The sequence below is a fragment of the Sceloporus undulatus genome, chromosome 3 (assembly GCF_019175285.1).
Source record: "Sceloporus undulatus isolate JIND9_A2432 ecotype Alabama chromosome 3, SceUnd_v1.1, whole genome shotgun sequence".
NCBI lineage: Eukaryota > Metazoa > Chordata > Lepidosauria > Squamata > Phrynosomatidae > Sceloporus > Sceloporus undulatus.
The window spans coordinates 41768926-41788221 of record NC_056524.1 but is presented as its reverse complement, the minus strand read 5'-3'; the positions used below and the strand labels follow the sequence as shown (position 1 = coordinate 41788221).

At 38.3% G+C, this 19296-nt stretch overlaps 1 protein-coding gene across 4 annotated transcripts in view; it reads left to right on the top strand.

The window, feature by feature from the left end:
- Window positions 1-18423, top strand: part of GRAMD1C (GRAM domain containing 1C) — a 30106-nt gene extending 11683 nt beyond the window's left edge. For all 4 annotated transcript variants that reach the window (XM_042456733.1, XM_042456735.1, XM_042456736.1 and 1 more), the window contains 10 exons: window positions 752-911; window positions 3160-3303; window positions 5520-5638; window positions 7625-7767; window positions 8391-8494; window positions 9753-9929; window positions 14195-14252; window positions 14577-14687; window positions 16502-16607; window positions 17883-18423. In XM_042456733.1, the coding sequence (XP_042312667.1) occupies window positions 752-911; window positions 3160-3303; window positions 5520-5638; window positions 7625-7767; window positions 8391-8494; window positions 9753-9929; window positions 14195-14252; window positions 14577-14687; window positions 16502-16607; window positions 17883-17960 (1200 nt within the window). In that variant the 3' untranslated portion in view covers window positions 17961-18423. The remainder of the gene's footprint in view (window positions 1-751; window positions 912-3159; window positions 3304-5519; window positions 5639-7624; window positions 7768-8390; window positions 8495-9752; window positions 9930-14194; window positions 14253-14576; window positions 14688-16501; window positions 16608-17882) is intronic.
- Window positions 18424-19296: the final 873 nt, after the last annotated feature.

Sequence of the window (19296 nt, the reverse complement as noted above, 5' to 3'; positions counted from 1 at the left end):
GGGAAGAGGGGGAACAGGCTTGTGATAGTTTTTAGCTTTCTTGCTTGCAAATATATAATGGGCAACAAGGGGGATAAATGAAAAATCACTGTTGCTCTTAAATTCTTCTGCAGTTAAATAGAAAACCAGCATGGAAATTGTGTACGAGCCTCATTAAATGAATGAAAACTGCACAGTGCTATGCTTAGTGGATGGTATACTTACGTATGGAAATCTATACATGATATAATGTATTATGTTGTCATTTCCAAGTTATGACAACCTTAACGCAAACTTGTCATGGGATTTTAATGCCAAGGTTTGGAGGTTTGCCATTGCCTTCCCCTGAGGCTGAGAGCATGTGACTTGCCCAAGGCCACCCAGTGGGTTTCATGGGCGAGCTGGAAATTGAACTCTGATCTCCAGAGTCATAGTCCACGCTCAAACCGCTACACCATGCTTGCCCTTAGAATGTATTATAGTATATTTTTAATGGAAACAAAACACAAACCCCCACATACTTGAAAATTTATGATTTGTAATGCTTTGCTGCAGATAAAGGATATTTTGAATAAAGGCTCATGAGTTTGTTCTTAGGTATTCATGGGTGGTTTTTTTTTTTGTATGTTTGTTTCCTTTGCTTCATCATAGAAAACTATGAAACTATGGATTTTCATGTTACTATCTGAGTGACAGCTCCTTGTAAAAGAAGCTTGAGCAACCATAAGGATACTTGATATTATACTTGCTGCTTTCTGCTCTCCTTCACTAGGGGACTGACCCTGAACACTCCCACTATGATAAAGTAGAGAGAAGGAATTCAGAAAGGACGACAGCTGATGTAGCACAACAGAAATATTCCATACAGCCACTGGATCTAATTGAGAATTTCCCTCAGGAGAAGAGCAGTGCCTCAGAAAGTGATGTTGAAGGTAAATAAGATCCATTTCATAAATTCAGTCCTTAAAACCTGGCTCTGAAGATACTTAAAATTAGGATTATAATAGCCAAGGGGGGGGGGAGTCCATAGGTCTGCATTAAAAAAAAATATTGCCTGTACAGCTAAAGATGGGAAGATTAACTTGGCAGTCTTACTATGCCAACTAAGAGGAAGGAAACAGATCACTCAATGAGTTTCATGCTTGAGTGGAGCACTAGAACTCACATTTCTACAGTACCAGTCCAACATTCTACCTCTCCCAACTCTAAACATTACACCGTACTGGCTCTTTCTTCATACAACCAATCTGTTATCATGAGAAGCATTAGCATAATTGTGCAAAATAACTACAAATTAGGCAGTACAGTATCCATTCAAGGTAATGGTGACTTAACCTTGTTCAAGTGTTGCCAGAAAACTTTTTTTTATAAAAAAAATTGTGATTCCTTTTAGCTTCTATAGAGCAGTATTTCTGGCAGATTGATCAACTGCTTGTGATTGATCCATTAATAGCTAGATCTCTAAATTAAAGCCTTCAGTGACACTTATAACATGTCAATTTGAATGGAGTGACATTTTCTACATAAAACCTTTTGGTGACATGTGTACTATGTCATTATGAACAGAGTGGCATTTCATGTTACAGTATTTGAAAAACCATACATCATTTAGGATAAAGAACATTGCACCATCTCAGATTCCTCTGTGTGGTATTAGTATTTCAGCAGTCACTATCACACAGATACCATTGCATAAACCCCAATTATCAGTTTTACAGATTACGAATTTTAAAGAATATTTCCAAATTCTCCTATCTTTGATGAGACAGCATATCTCAATAGGTTGATTTGCCCCACTGAAAAAAAAGGTCAGTTGCTCTGAGATTTTTCAGCCCTCTGTGATTAGTGAAAATACCAGCACTTCTTCCACCATTTTATTGTTGTTGCTTTGGTTATTTTTGTACAAAAAATTGATTAAAAACATTGTGTTTTGTTTAAATCCCCCCAAAAGTTCTGCAATGCACAAAAACTTACATAGTTTTGCCCAGCAGAGAGAAAACTTTTAAAACTCTGTATCTGAGTTTGCAAAAAAAAAAAAGAAAAGAAAAGAAAAGAAAAAAAGAAAAAAAAAGATAAGCAAAGATTTTACATCCCTGTTAAAGACAAAATGTTACCTTCTTTCCTCCGTCATTTTCTTTCTCACCAAAATATATTAAGTCTACTTACTTTTTCTTTGTCTTTCAGTACTTTGAAGAATAGTAATTGGTCTAAAAATTGTTGAAACTTCTCAACTACAATCTGCATTAAGTTTTGCTGCAACACTACTAATATCTTGAAGTGCAGGAGCTCATTTCAGATATTGCCCTCCCTTATAATGAATTCCTGCCTGGATGGCCAGTCTTAATCTTTTACATACAGTAGCATGTAGACCCACAGGGTGAGCTTGAGCAAGTCACACTCTCTCAGTCTCAGAGGATGGCAGTGGCAAACCTCCTCTGAAGAAACTTGCCAAGAAAACCCCATGATAGATTTACCATCTTAGGATCACCACAAGTCGGAAATAAAATGGAAGGCATACAACAGCAACAACACCAGAACATTTTGACTCTCCAAGTACTTTGGTTTTTTACTCAAAGAAGTCCCAGCTAGCATAGACAATAATAAGGGACTGAGGGAGATGTAGTTCAAATTAGCCAGAGGGTTTGACATCTCTGGTGTAAAATACATGAGCTGGTTAGGAATGGGAAAATGTGGTCCTTACAATCTTGCTGGACTGCAGCTCCCATTATCCACATTGGATATGTTGGTTAGTGATGAAAGTCACAGTTTAGTAACATTTAGTGGGCCATAGTTACATGGTAAAAAATGCCCTCCTGCAAAAGCCCTATGCATAAAATACCTCTCCCCTTCACTTAACAAGTATAGGTGCCCATCACCTTCAGATAGCCAATTTGGCCTGGAAGGCTGTTACACAACTAAGACTTTGCAGTAAGATAGTACTGTAAATTGTCTCAGAAGTTTCCACTTGAGGCAATTTACTCTTTGAAATTTTGTTTTCAGTGAGAGTGTGTGTATGTGTGTGTGTGTGTGTGTGTGTATGTATATATATATATATATATATATATATATTTGTGTGTGTGTGTATGTGCGCGCGCACGTGTGCCTCTTGGGGTGTGTTTTAATGTGTGATGGATGTTTTATTCTTTTCTTAACCCTTATGTTATATCTTTCTCTACACAGCTGAAGAAACCATATCTGAGAACGATCTCCATGGAAAACTGTTCATTAATAGGGTTTTTCACATTGGTGCAGACAGGCTGTTCGAAATGCTTTTCACCAGTTCCCTTTTCATGCAGAGATATCTCAGCTCCAGAAATATAATAGGTAAAATATTGTTCTGTACTCCAACCCACTAATGCATAGCTCTCTGATCAATTTCTTGTGAAAAGAGCCATGAGATAGAGGTTGGGTACATAATGAAGAACTATGATTTGTTTTATTTGATAGATATTCAAATCTCAGTGTTACAAGCCAAGATATGTATGACATTTATGCATATGCATATAACCATTTTGTTCCTCTTTGCACAAGCAAGGAAAAAAAGCTGGGGAGCCATAGCTTTGAATTATATCTATACTAAAGAATTATAGGTTTCCAAGCAAGCCAGACTATGAAATCATGGTTCAGCTTGGCTTCCAGAACCTGGCTTATAGTGGGCCTGCTGCACTTGCAGATTAGTGATCCATGGGCTGGACCATCCACAGATCGCTACTTCCAATATTGTCCAGTGACAGAATGTGCATGGTGCCAACCATTGAATAAAATGGGCTTGAGCATCCACATTTTTCCTATCCATGGGGGGGGGGGGGGCAGAATTGAACCCCAGCGAATGGGAAGGGTCCACTGTACTTGGAAGCTATTAACTCTAATTCCTGATTTGGACATAACTGAAAGCTGTGGTTAAATATGGCTTCCTGGCTTGTTTCTCTACTAGTGAGAAGAGAAAAACTGGTGTGTGAACTCACTTGAAGCCTGTACATATTTTTGCTTTTGAAGCAGAAATTTATATTTTTCTAATATTTATTACATTTTAAATCATAATATACAAAGTTACAAAACAAACAAAACCCAAACATCTCAACACAACATTATATAAAAGAACAAATAAACCTTATAATCTAAAAATACAACTCTCTTGTCTATCCTCCCATTTAAAAACTCTAAATCAAAGATTTATATAAACTAAATTTAAACAATTACATATAATAACGGACTAAATTTGACTTCCATTTCTGTTTTTGACTTCCCATTTCTGCTTATAAACCAGAAATGTATTTAATACAACAGTTGTTTGGACTCAAACCCATTCCTAAACTTTGATGGACACAAAGATCTGAAAGAATCATTTTATGCTAGTAAACTGCTGTTTGTTCTAAATGCCTGAATTCATATCACTGAAAAATCACTATTAGGGCTATTGCCTTTTGTCATGTAGAAGGGAGATATATCTCAGTGCTGAGCAGAGGGACAACAAAAACATAAACACATCCCCATCCTAAGAGTTGCCTATTGACATCAACCAAGGTGTGGACTCTTAACAGTGGCTAGTATAAACCATGGTTATGTCTAAATCTAACCAAAGTATGTGTGGGGAGGGGACCCTAAACATCAGAAAGTACCAACTTGTAAAAGTTGTATGTAGATGTTATTGTTTTTGCTGAATTGGAAAACTTTTTTTTAAAACTGGAGAGTTGTGGATAAAAAGCCCTAACAACTTTGCTAACTTGTTTTTTTCTTCTTTGTTTAATCTTAATTATGATCTTCCAAGGTAAGAACTGTTCTTGTAGCTAATGCTTCTGGGCATTTTCGAAAGAAATTGCCAGGATCTATGCTTTCTTTTAAAGCTATTTCCAAAGCAGATGCTATATATAGTATTTCTTTCAGGGAACAATTATGCATTTCTCCCCCTGTAGCCCCATCAACTGGTTTGAATTCTTGTTTTCTTGGGACAGAACTACACATTAAAATTAATCTTGGCTGTCATTGAAAACTATACACCGTGTCAGGTTTTTGCCTTTTGGAACATGTAGTATGACATACCAATGATCTGACATGGTCTTGCTGTGTGTTTTGTTGCTCTCATCTCAGTCAAGGATTGGTTAGTATTTTGACAAGCAGCAGCTGGCACAATACGGCATGATCAGTACACATAGGTTAAAGGGAGAGAACTTAACATGGACCATAATTTGCGGCAGAAGTCCCTAGGTATTATTCCATGTAAGTCTACTTTCAGATCGATCCATATTGAGACTAGTGACTTAAAGATCATTAATGTATTCAGAAATGACCACAATTGTAAACCGCTTAGACACTGTTAGTTCAGTATGAAGTGGTATATAAATGAAAATGAAGCTGTTTATGTATTGGGATGGTTGCTGCAGATTTTGTCTAGATGGAGACAAAGGTGTGCCAAAATGTCAAGCCCTACATGATTTCTAGCTGTTGAGAGATTTTGTTTAGTCAATCCATTTTCAGCATATTTCTGGACGATGGTACTATGTACATTTCTGGAAATGATTTGTGGCATGCTTTGTTTCTAGATATTGTGTCAACTCCTTGGAATAGAGAAAGCAGAGGCAATCAGTTGAGGACCATGACTTATACTATTGTTTTTAACAATCCACTTATTGGAAAGTCCACAGCTGCAACAGAAAAGCAGGTAAAAGACTCTACTGAAGTTGTGAGAAAATACCCAAGGTCCAGGGGCCACTTATACCCATCACTGGACCTCAAAGAGCTACACCTGCCACCATGCTCCCATGTTTTAAATTTTAAAAAATATGGTAGTTTATTTTTTCAGAATGCCTCTTTGTCAAGGATACCTTCTAAAGGGCAAAAGGAAAGCAATGTCAGTATCCTCCCTCCTGCTGCATTTTTTTAGGTGCAGGAGATAACTTTTACAAACAGGAGGTAAAGTAGAAATAATTTATGGTTTATTTCCTGGTTATAAAAAGATCTCTCTTGGGCATAAAACAATGGCCCCATTCACACTTACTTTGTTTTGTTTATTTTATTTTTTATATACCGCTATTCCAAAGATCATAGCGGTGAACAGCAAGTAAGCTAATTAGCCTCCAACAGTCTGGGTACTCATTTTAGCGACCTCGGAAGGATGCAAGCCTGAGTCGAGCTTGGGCCCTTTTGCTGGTCTTGAACTCGCAACCTTGTGGTTTCGAGTGAATGGCTGCAGTACAGGCATTTAACCACTGCGCCACCAGGGCGCCTAACTTGCGTTTTTGTGCTGGGTACATCTGGCCAGATTTGTTCATGCAATACTGAATCTGACCCAAATAGAAGTTCATACTATATTTACTCCGGTTGAGTGTCTCCAGTGCAATTTAATCCTGTCAAGTTCACATTTAACAAAGTACTGATTAAAAATGGAGCCTCCTTATTGATTGCATTCAATCATTTTCAGTTTTTTTACTTTTTTTCTGTCAATCAAATGATTCACATCTATGTCATACTGTTTGGGCGAAGCCCTCCTCATCCTTGGATGATGGGGAGTGCAAGCCCCTGGAGGACCCCTTGTCGTGAAACCCTCATGAGAGTTTCTCCTTTGAGGGATCCTCCCCTGCCAACCTTGGAGAATGGGGAGGGCAAGCCTGTCTGAGGACCCCTTGCTATGGAACCCCACTCAAAACTGGCAACTAACCATGAACACTCAAGGTAGACCTGTGGGGTGGGGTGGGTATATTCTGCCCCTCTGCCCACCCTCTGCCCATTAATCCCTCCCTTCAGGATGCCCTTAATGGGATCGGGGCAGGTTCACATTGGCGGCACCCTGATAAAACCTATTTTTTCCCCAAAAGACATGGAGGGAAACTCAATACATTGGAAAACCCACTTTTAGAATGATTTACAAATCAGTTTATAACATAGTGTAAACTGTCTCAATATGGATAGGCAGAAACACACAACATTGCCCGCAAGAGGGCATAGAAATGCATTTGAGCTTTTAAAAGTTTCAAAACAATTATTTTCAAAATTTTGAGATATGTATGAGCCAATGTGGTGTAGTGGTTTGAGTGTTGGACTATGACTCTGGAGACCAGGTTTCGAATCCCCCCTCAGCCCTGTAAACCCACTCAGTGACCATAGGTATGTCATACTCTCTAAGCCTCAGAAGATGGCAATGGCAAACCTCCTCTGAAGAAACTTGCCAAGAAAACCCCATGATAGGGTTGCCCTAAGTTGCAAATTACATGAAGGCACACAACAACATACATAGACCAGGGTAATGGTTTTGTGGTTTGAATGTAAGACTGCAACACTGGAGACCAGGGTTCAATTCCCAACTTGGCCACAAGACCCACTGGGTTACCTTGGGCAGATCACAGGCTCTCAGCTTAAGAGAAGGCAATCTCTGAACAAATCATGCCAAGAAAACATCATGATAGGGTCGCCTTTGGGTCCTCATAAGTGAGAAACTACTTGAAGTCACACAACAACAAATGAACCTTTGAAGGCCTCAAAAGTGGTGTTGGGAGGGAGTATCCAGCCAAAAGGGCAACACTTTCCTTACCTCTACTCTATTGCATACCCCCTGTGAAGGCAATCAGATTCTAATATTATTTTAATATTTTTTCCGCACACTTTATTGACCATCAGAGTGAAGGCAAATATTTGTTCTCTCTTTTAATAGGTCCTGCTTAAACGGAGCCACAAAGATCAATCGTATCGGATAGATGCAGAAGTGACAACTCATGATGTGCCTTACCATGATTACTTCTACACTGTATATAGTTACTGTATCGACCCCCTGTCCAGTCAGAAGTGCAGACTACGGTGGGACATTTTATTTTACTATGTTAGGGAGATTGCAGGCAGTAAAACAGAACTGCCCTAAGTATAGTAAAACAGGTTCATGTGCACAAATCTCCTTTTGTAAAAGTGTGGGTAAGCATAAAGAATAAAGAAACAATGCCCTTTTGGTTCATGCTTCATGCTGGTGATTTGAAAAGGATATGTGGATAGAAACAAGCATTTCCTACTCCCTTAACTTCTGCTTCTCCTGCTCCCGAGGTTTAACATATCCTGAAACTAGCATGGTTTTTCCGTCAGTCTTTCCAGGAGAAATCTTTCCCTACCTGCAATTGACTATGTGATCTATAACAGGCTTCTAAAGTCAGTGGGTGTGCACAACCATCATAAAGTACCATTACAACACAGCTATTAAACAACAAGTATTTTTGCGCATTTCCTCCTTTGCCTGTCAGCATGAATGTACTGTACAAGGTCTCACGCGGTGACCATGTTTTTGCTTCATGTACACATTGTGCTGCTTTGAACAAAAAAGAATGAAAAATGGCTCTCAAAGTGAGCGAAAGGCAGGTCTGTTCTCTTAATGTGCTTCTATTACAATTGGTTGCTAGGGTTATTTTTCTTTTCTTTCCTTTTCTTTGCTGCAGGATTTCCTCAGATGTGAAATATAAGAAACAACCATGGGGGCTTGTCAAGAATATAATAGAGAAAAATACATGGAGTGGGATACAGGAAAATTTCAAGCAACTTGGTAAATGTTGTTTCTCTTCCTTTCTGATGTCTCCAAATTGTTTCATTGCTGTGATGTTTGATTATCCTGACTAGTTACCCATAATGAAATGAGTCATTGCGTTCCTCATTCCATTTCCTCATCAATTATTAAAAAGTTCTAATAGATTTACTTACTGTAGCTTTGTAAAACAGTTTAAAGGTGGATTGCTTTTATTTATTTAAAAGTTATTATTACATCTGTGTTTTGCCCTTTTTCTGATCCTCAGACAGTTGTGTTTGCTCTTCAAAAAGCAAGGGGGAAGTGAAAAAGTATCATTTGATGACTTTGAAAATGAAGCATTTAAATGTAACAAAGGCATTCAGTTGTCTTTCACACTGCTTCTAGAGTGCCTCATTAAAATGCTTTTATTCTATTGCTAACCATATGTTTGTGATAATCTGGAAGCAGAGGAATAACAGAAGGTTGTCTAGCCTCAGACTGTGTTGGCATATGACACAAGTAAATAATGCTTGTTGGGGGTACAGCGCCCCCCCCCCCCCCAGTTTATTATTCTGTGGCACTTGAATCTCAGTATAAGTATCATAGCATGTGTGTGTGTGTTGTGTGCCTTCAAGTCATTTCCGAAGTCATTGGTGAAAACATGGGGGTTTCTTGGCAAGATTTGTTTAAAGGATATTGCCATTGCCTTCCCCTGAGGCTAAGAGCATATGACCATATGACTTGCCCAAGGTCACTCAGTGGGTTTCATGGCCAAGCAGCAAGCCTGGTCTCCAGAGTCCAGTGTTCAAACTGCTACAGCATAGCAACAATTTAATCAAACAACCTGTATATTTCCAGTTTCATGTCTTGATTTCTTAACAAGAACGTGTGTTTATCAATGTACAGTGGTACCTCGGGATACGAAATGCGCGGGTTACGAAATTTCCGGGTTACGAAAAAAATCCATTTAAAAAAACTGTTCCGGCTTACGAATGTTTTTTCGGGTTACGAAAAAAATTTTGGTGCTTTTCGGCGCTATTTCACACGAAATCGCGGCTTTTCCCCATTAGCGCCTATGGGTTTTCGGCTTGCGAAGGCTTTTCGGGTTACGAAAGCGGCGGCGGAACGAATTAATTTCGTAACCCGAGGTACCACTTATCACATACTTGTTTTTCTCCAGTCAAAGGTAAGCTTGTACATATGGCAGAAAATACCTACATGGAATACATATGCATTCTGAATTCACATGGCTTAAATAGGAAAATGAGGGATAAAATTAGATTATGCTTAATTACAGAATCCGAATTGTTAATGGAGGAATATGCAATCAACAAACCAACTGAAGATCCAGAGAAATTAAGTGTTTTGAGGAGAAGAAGGTGGACTTTACAGCGGAACATGGGAGAAATACTTCCTAAACGCTCTGCACATTATTCTTCTGGGGATACAAATGTGCATTCTCATGGTGATGCAGGTGAGTACAAGAAGCAGGACCAATGAGTATTAGTTGCTGGCAAACACAAGCGGAAGAGTGCTATTACATTCATCTCCTACTTGTGGGCTTATTATTCTGTTGTGGGAAACCAGGATGCTGGATAGGGCCCTTCTTTTTATTTATTTTATTTTTTCATTTTTGTTTCTAACATTATTTAAACAAAAGGAATGCTAAAGTTAAGGAAGATCCACAGATCACATAGTACTTTTGTACAAGCTTATGTAGATTGTTTCCCCATTTAAACAAGGCAGATGTAGGATAGCTCAAGTTAAGCATCAGTGGTGCATCTTTCACAAAGGAAGAATGGTTGCTGGTATGCAAAATCTAAGAGCAAAGCAGCGTTTTTCACTACAAAGAAAATGTTCTCTATCAGTCATCTTCATTTTGATAATACTTTTCTTTATTCTATGTAAGGAAGCAGGTCACAGAAAAATAACAGTACATTACTATCCATAATGGAAGAAAAATCAGTAACGTTTCAAAAATAGATCATCAGTATCAAACCAATTAGTATTTACCCGCTAAAACAAAATGAAACATTCTTTGGCCTTGCTAGTTAGCAGGACAATGAAGAGATAATGGTGTTTTGAAGTACTATAAAAAGGGAGAGAACCAGTCCTGAAGAGAAAAGGATGAAACATCTTCTGGCCTAGATGGTATTTAAAGCTATCTCTTCTGGGGATAGCATGGAAGTGCTGCAGAGATAAATTAAGCAGCCAAACTCCTGAAGATAACATTATGAATAGACTCCTTCTCCTGTAGTTGAAGTACTCAGATGTTAAAATACAGTGTGCTTTATTTCACATTCTAAAACTTTTTATCTGTTTTGGAGTATCTTTAAGTTGTATCCATTTGGGTGCTTCTAGATGAAGCTTTTATTCTATGATTGTCCTGACTAATTTACAGAATTCTATATCATCTTCATGTCATCATCATCTTCTATCCACATCCCATGTGTTCCCACCATCTCGTCCATCTTTTTTTCTTAATTGTAACACCCTAAAAAAAGAAGTCTATTATTATTATTATTATTATTATTATTATTATTATTATTATTATTATTAACCTTTATTTATAAAATGCTGTAAATTTACACAGCGCTGTACATACAAACTTTTAGTTAGACGGTTCCCTGCCCTCAGGCTTACAATCTAAAAAGACAAGACACAAAAGGAGAAGGAATGGTTGTGGGGAAGGGGATCAGGTCCAGCAGTTTTTCTCCACCTCAGAGGCCTGGACCAAGGCAGATGGACTGAAGGAAGGTCTTGGCTTCTTAATGGATGGTTAAAAGGAGGCATCCTGGATCAGAGAGGGGCTTGCCCCTGGGAACGCTTCTCTAAACAATATAGTCTTTAACTCAGTTTTGAAACTGGGTAGAGAAGTGGTGAGGTGTGCATGTGGAGGAAGAAGGTTCCAGTAGTAAGGGGCAGCAAGCGAGAAGGGATGAATTTGGGAGGGAATTACAGGGGGAAAGCTGGGACAGCCTCACAAACACTTTCTGAATCATAACACTAGAGGTGGTCCACCATCAAAAAGTACTTTTGGTCTGCAGTGTAGCAGCTGGAAGGCTGGGCAAAAAAGTTGTCAAGTCAGATAGGATTAGACCAATGTCTTTTATCTCTGGAGTTGGAAAAACCTAAAAGAATTTGAGTTCTGTAGTTTGAATAACTTGCACAGCTGCTGGATGCATTTCATCATTTATGGAAATCATGTCCTTTGATGAGGAGCTTAGGGAGCTGAGTATGTTTAGCCTGGAGAAGAGAAGGTGACAGGATAGCCATATTTGAAGGAATGTCATATTGAGGATGATGCAAGCTTGTTTTCTGCTGCTCCAAAGACTAGGACATTGAGCAATGGATTCAAGCTTCAGGAAGAGAGATTCCACTTAAACATTAAGAAGACCTTCTTGATGGTAACAGTTGTTTGACAATGGAACACACTCCCTTGGAGTTTGGTGGAGTCTCCTTCTTTTGAAGTTTTTAAACAGGCCGGATGGCTGTCTGTTGAGAATGCTTTGTTTATGTATTCCTGTATGGCAGGAGGTTGAACTAGATGGCACTTGTGGTCTCTTCCAGCTCTGTGATTCTATGCATGTATATATGTGCCTGAACTTACTGGCCTTTGCTAGCTAACACACCTTCCTTAAATTCATTTAGCTTCTGAGATATTGCCCATAATTGCCCTTTAATCATGTTACTCATTTTAGATTGATTGGAATTTACATGTAGATATGAACTAGCTGCTTAAGAAGATGACTGACTGTTCACAGGAACATATGGTGCAGTTTTGTGTACTGTGAAAGACAAACTAAGCAAAGCAACTTAAATAAGTCTGAACGGGTAATGCATAGATTCACTCCAAGAAAAAACACTTCAGAGTGTGCTGCATATGATGTGCATTGGTTAATCCTTGCGATTTCTTTGGTAGTTTTAAGCTGTTTCTTAAGATTTTGCAGATGAGTGTGTATGCCTCAATTCATGCTGCATGCTCTTCAGTCAGGACAAGATATATGAATAACAGAAAATTTTTAAAAGATCAGGCATGTGGTGATGAGCAGTGTTTCAGTTCATGAGGGAAAAGTACATGTATCCTGATGTTTCATCAGGATCAGGATCTCTGTTTGGAGCAAGAAATGCTGTGTGCACATTTTTCATGCCAAAATGATGGCTATTTGCTTTTGTTTTCCTTGTGAAAGAAAAAAGCAGTTTTCTGAAATTATCATGTAATGAAATCTAGATATAATGGAATCAAGAAGAAAGAACTAAGTAGTGTAAGAGAGCATTGATATCTATAAGTCAAAACTTTGCTGCACGTCTCATTTTGTTATTAAAATGGCAATAAGATAACTGGTCTTGATAGAAACGCTTTGGCTCTTTTCCAGTGTAATGCCAAATGTGCTTTGTGATCCTAATTTGTAGGCAAGTTCAAGCCATAGTATTCCTGTTGGGGGAAATGAAAGTATACAGTAGTTTTCTGCACACAGAGATTAGGAGACAATTGCAGTGGGCAGTAGCTTTGCATTGTTAATTTGCTTCACCCCAAAACATGGGATAGTGTTCCATTTGAAAATACTCCATGTTGGTGCTTCCAGATTTCCTGGTTTTTCTTTGTGAAATCTTGATCAGAGCTGCAAATGGAATTTGTGGTCACATACCTCTCTTTTTTAAAATATACGATTTGCATTTAAGTTTCCATGGTGTCTAAACACATCAGGATGGTTTAGACTGGATGGTTCTTCCATATTCCTGTCTTTTCATTGATTGTGTGGTTGTGTAATATCAGAACTACAGAGTGTTAAGAGATACGAGAGACGTTTTTGGCATAAATTGCACAGGAACACTACTATGTCAGAAGCCCTTTTAGGAAAAGCTGCTTACTGGACATGTGTTGGAATTTTGAGCAAAGGGAATCAGGAAATGGGCTATGGAGGATAGGGTAGACTTCATCTGTATGCAGCAGATACAATGACAAAGTCATACGATTAATGAAAGATTATGCTTATGCTAAAATTCTACACTGTGCATTGTTGTGGTGAAAACCCGGTGTTCTTGCAGGAACTTTTAGTGCAAGAATAGCTGTCCAGTCCTTGTTATGAAAATAATACCCATATCATGCATCAAATTACAGTGGACCCTTGTTATACGCTGGGGTTTGGTTCCAAGATCCCCTGCGGATAACAAAATCCGTGAATGCTCAAGTCCCATTAAATATAATGACATAGCAAAATGGTGTCCCTTATAAAAAATGGAAAATCAAGGTTTGATATTTGAAATTTATACTTTTTTTGAACATTTTCAAACCGTGGATGCTTGAATCCGTGTATAAAAATCTGTGTATAAGGGCCGACTGTAACATGTTAAAGGTATACACTTGTTATAAGCTTGTACAGTGCGCCTGCGCCCTACACAGGTGCACTTTACGTGGGTTCCAGCTTATGCGGAAGCCACACGATGATAAAATGGCGCGCACTCCTACAGCTCACGCGCTGCCCCCAGCTGCAAGCACACGCCCCATTGTTTCCAATGGGGCCCAAGCATATGTGGATTTCTCCTTATTTGGGGGGAATCTGGAATGGATCCCCCGCATAAGGGGAGAGCCCACTGTAATAAGAGAGAACACCAAGAGCACTTACATCACTGAAAAGAAGGCAACTTTCCTTCAAGAAACGTGCACATCAAAGTGGGTTTAATCTGATTGAGGAAGGTGGACACTATAGACTTACCATTTCCTCTCTTGCCAAACAGGACCAACAAGGGATGCTACAAATAAGACCATCACCATCATAGTGGTAATGAGCATCTTGTAAGTATCTGCTTAACACTTCTTCTATCATAATTTGTTCTTATGCCAGTATAAACCTGGGGAAAACATAATTTACACTAGTGGTATTCAGGTTAGTGGAGGCTGATATTGCTGATATTTCTTAGCCTTTGTAAAATAAATAATATCATTGTTCATTATCATACAGCACTGAGTACTGTGAAAAATATTGAGGATGAAAGAGTTGAAATTATATTTAGAGAGAGGCCTATGATCCTTTAAATTACTGTAGCTTATAAATAGCAAGATGCTACAGGCAAGAAAAAGAACAATAGCTCTATACTTTGCTTTATTTTTTCTTTACAGTTTGCTCTTATTAGTTCTGCTGAATGTGACATTATTCCTTAAATTGTCAAAGATAGAATATGCAGCTCAGTCATTTTACCGTGTTCATGTTCAAGAAGAAGGATCAGCAAAGTGAGTAGATCTTCTTTCTTTCCAACTAGAAACTGTAATGGCTCACCAGGCAAATACAGATTAACATTTAATTTTGGGCCACTGTGTTTTGAGGTTCTACATTTCCTTTCATTGTCTAGTATCCTGTTGGGGTATTATACTAACAACATTTCCCAAGATCTGGGAATAAAAATACAACCTGTTTTAGATGGGTTACTCCCCCTGAAAATGCAGGTTCGCAGTTTGGGAGTACTCCTAGATTCAGCCCTGAGCCTGAAGGCTGAGGTTTTGTTGGAGACCAGGAGTGCATTTGTACAGTTAAAGTTCGTGCACCAACTGAATCTTTCCTGAAGAGGTCAGATCTGGCCATGGTAACACATATCATAGTTATATCCCATTTGGATTACTGTAATGTGCTACATGAGGCTGCCTTTGAAATGTGGTCAGAAACTTTAGTTGGTCCAAAAAACTGCAGCCAGATTGATAACTGGGATTGGCTACAGAGAGCATACAACACCCTTGTTGCAACAGCTCCACCGCCTGCCAGTCTGTTTCCAGCCACAATTCAAAATGCAGGTGATACTTTATAAAGCTCTCTATGGATCCAGGCTATTTGAAAGACCATTAACTTTATTGCACGGGACTTGGAGAATGCGCCTGGAGTGGAACGGAAGTGAGCGGGAAGGGAATGGAACGGGGAAAGGACACATATTACCGTACAGAAGAATGCCGCCGATGCTGCTGGAAGTCCCCAATCGGTTCCCCATTCATCCCACAGCAGCCAATTTTCAAGAACTGTTCAGAATCGTTCTTGAAAATGGGCTGCTGTGGAATGGATGGTGATGGATTGGGACTTTTGGTGGCATCGGCAGCCTTCTCCTGTGCAGTAATATGTGTCCTTTCCCCGTTCCCTTCCCACACACTTCTGTTCTGCTCCGGGCACATTCTCTGAGGCCCGTGTGATAAACTCCTATATCTCTTTTTATGAGCCCATAGGAGCTCTAGGATGTTCTGGAGAGGCCCTTCTCTTTCTGTCCCTTCACTTTCTTAGGCTTGTTTGGTGGGAACAAAGGTGGCTGCTCCCAGTCTTTAGGACTCCCTTCCTATGGTGGCCAAGATAGCTCCCTCCTTGTTCTTCTATTGTCAGCAACTGAAAATATTTTTGTGCTATCAGTGTTTTAGAAACTGAATAGAATGGGCTTTTATTGATGTGCTGTGCTATTTATGGTTTGTATAATCTTTTAATTAATTTTAATATTTTAACACTGTAGTGGTTTAATTGCTTTTAAAATATATTTTACATTTATATTTTTAATCTAAGTTTTATATTATTTTAAACCTGTATTGTTTTCATCATCATCATCAGCACATGTCTTAAACTTGGAAAATGAGGAATTTTCCTTCCAATGAGTCATCCTCTTGAATATTAAGTATCCTGGTAGTACTTCTAGATACAGGTTGCTTGCAAAAGTCTCTGAGGGCATAATTATTATGAGTGTTTAGGAATCATGCCAGTTAGTGTTAATGTGGCTGATACAGAGCCAGTGTGGTGTAATGGTTTGGGTGTTGGACAAGGACACCAGAATTCAAATCCCCACTTGGCTATCGAAACCCACAAAGTGACCTTGGACAAGTCACACTTTCTCAGCCTCAAAGGAAGTCAAGGGCAAACCCCCCTGAACAAATTCAGCTAAAAAAATGATGGATTTGCCTTAGGTTGCCATATGTTTAAAAAAATGACTTGCAGGCAATCAAAAACTACAACATGGGTGATATAAATTACAGAATAGAACCAGGTTTGAGATACTGTAAAATGAATTTTATTTTCTTCCCAGTGTACCCCTTAATGTGGCTGCAAGGGAGAAAAGTCCTCATCACAAGACAGATCAAGTCCAGCATGTGAAAGGGGTGCTGAGGGATTCCATAGCATTGCTTGAGCAGGTATGTGTTAGTGTTATGTTCCATTTTTGGTCATTTACATGGAAAGATATTCTGTGAGATTTAAAAATTAGTTTAAACAGACTTTTTTTTAAAAAAAAATACACTGCAGTATTTTTATGCTTTGGCCATCTGTCTTCAGATTTCAACTAATGAGAATAGGATGCAAAAACTGAGTAAGTTTGGAATCACACACTAGGGTAAAAAAGAATATGAATGTTTCAGTTTTTGGGAAACTTTGGCAACTGAGGAAACATTGAGGGTAAGATTTGAATACGCTGAATCCAGACAAAGTCATGTTGAGTAATCAATGGGACCAAAGCTGTGTATTTTTGTTGTTTTGAGCAGGTCTGCTCTAGTATGCCTAAATCTGAATCCAATATTCTGTGTGCATGTGCTCTAGTGAAAAGGAAATGAAAGGTGATCCAGAGACAACTTTCCTGTTAGAAATTATCACTTGAGACGTCATAGGAAATTATTGTGACAGTTGCCTGTAGGGGTACTGCTGCAACCACTCATTCTTTTGCTCCATAGACAGGCACCATGTGCCCACCTACCTGTCTGGTGGACATAAACAGGGAAGAGGGAGCAGAATCTTTATGGAGTTGCAGTATGAGAGAATACTGCAGAGTCTTTTTTTTAAATGGGTGTGTGTGCTGTATTTTTATCTTTAATGTTATGTTTTAAATGGTTTTACACTTTTAAAAATTATTGATGTTTTAACATGATAACTTGTTTAATTGTGTTTAACATTTTCTTGTTATGTTTTAGCTGTATCTTGTTTTAGCCCTCTTGTAAACTGTCTTGGATTGTGTTTCAACATTTTTTTATGTTTTAGCTGTATAGTCAGCCCTCTGTATCCATAGATTCAACCATCCATGGCTTGAAAATATTAATTAAAATATGTATCTATCCAAAAAGCAAACTGTGGTCATTTTCTATAAGTAGCACTATTTCTATGCCATTGTATTTAATGGGACTTGAGCATCCATGAATTTTGGAATCCATGGAGGGTCCTGCAACCAAACCCCGGTGGACACCAAGGGCCCACTATATCTTGTTTTAGCCTTGTTGTAAGCCACCTTGAGTACCATGCTGTGAGCAAAGTGGGATATAAATAAAAATAATCATTCTGAAAACTTGCAAGAGTGCTCTGACAGAAGAGAGGCCCATGTTGATGGTCTCCTCAAACCTGGAGCTATCCTGGATTGTAGAACATTGAGATTTGAATTGCAATTCACTGCCTAAACTATGGGTAATTTCTCTCTCTCTCTGCAGTTGAAGAGTTCCCTTTATATGCTCCAAAGCAGCTTTGATCACCTAAACAAGACTAGAAGCAGGAAGCCTGAAAATTGATTTTCACCATACTAAGGGGAAAGAAGATGCATTGGTGAAACTGCTAGACAATGAAACTGCTTATTTTTTCACATTTTTTCTTCAGCAGCCATATTTAATAAATATCTCACATATTTTTTTAAAAATATATTTCTATGTAATGGGTTCTTTTAGCCCATTAATCCTCCAGATCTTTTCGTGTGTATTTTTCTAAACTGAATTCTTGGTGTTAATAATTAAGAACACTGTGTCGTGTGGTGAATATATGTGAAAGAATCTTCTGAAATGTGATAAAAAATGTACATTCATCTCAGACAAGTTTGGAGAAACATAACAGATGCAAAATAGATTGTCTTGTGAAGGTTGTCACACCAACAGGTTCTCCACTTATCTTTCTCTATATTCATGCAACAGGTCTTCAGAAGTGAATACTGTATCTGCACAAATGTTTTAAGTATCTATTTATGTATCTCTCTCTCTCTCTCTCTCTCTCTCTCTCTCTCTCTCTGCTTCACAGATCACAGCAATCCTACCTCCTTCTATCCACTGTCATTTCAGTTCTCACGGTTTCTCAGGGAATATCCATGCCTTTAAAAACCCATATTCAAAAACACCAACCCTTTAATATCTTTAAAAGGCAATGATTGTATTTGCCTAATTTGTATACAGAAGTTCAGAGAGACTTCTAGGTAGAAACACATTTAAGATTTTTTGCACTTCAAAGCCTATTCTTCTTTTGTTTTTTGGTTTGGTTATATTTTCTTATTTTTTTAAAACACAAATTAAGATAACTGTACTTCGTAAGTACGATTGGGAAGCTCCCCTTTTCTGCTATACATACTAAAAATGTTATCTAGACACTGAAAACCAGGCTTTCTAAAGTGTATTTTTAGAAAAATAGAACAGACTGAAATGAAAATGTTTCACAATTTTTTACAGAGTAGTTCTGGCTATGCAGCGCATTTGTTAAATGGAAATAATGTCTGTGACTTCCATTTGGAAGTCCTTTGATCTAAAGTGCCTTTATCATTATTTGCACAGAAAACTGGCTTTAGCTGTTGGATTAAAACTGCTCAGGCCAGAGTTTAAAAAACAACAACCTAGAAAAGTACTGTTTATGGTACAGTACAAAAAAAAAAATACTTGTCATATGTGATGTGGGCAGAAATGTGCTGTAATTATTTTTAATGACAAGCTATTTCACTAGAATGTAAATGTCTACTAATAATCAGAGAAACTGATGTGAAGAACACCTAATCAAGTGAAGGATAAATTTTTAAGGCACTGTAATGTTTCTTAGAATTCTGATGTCCTTTTTGTTACCTAAATATCACACCAATGATTTTTTATAGAAAAA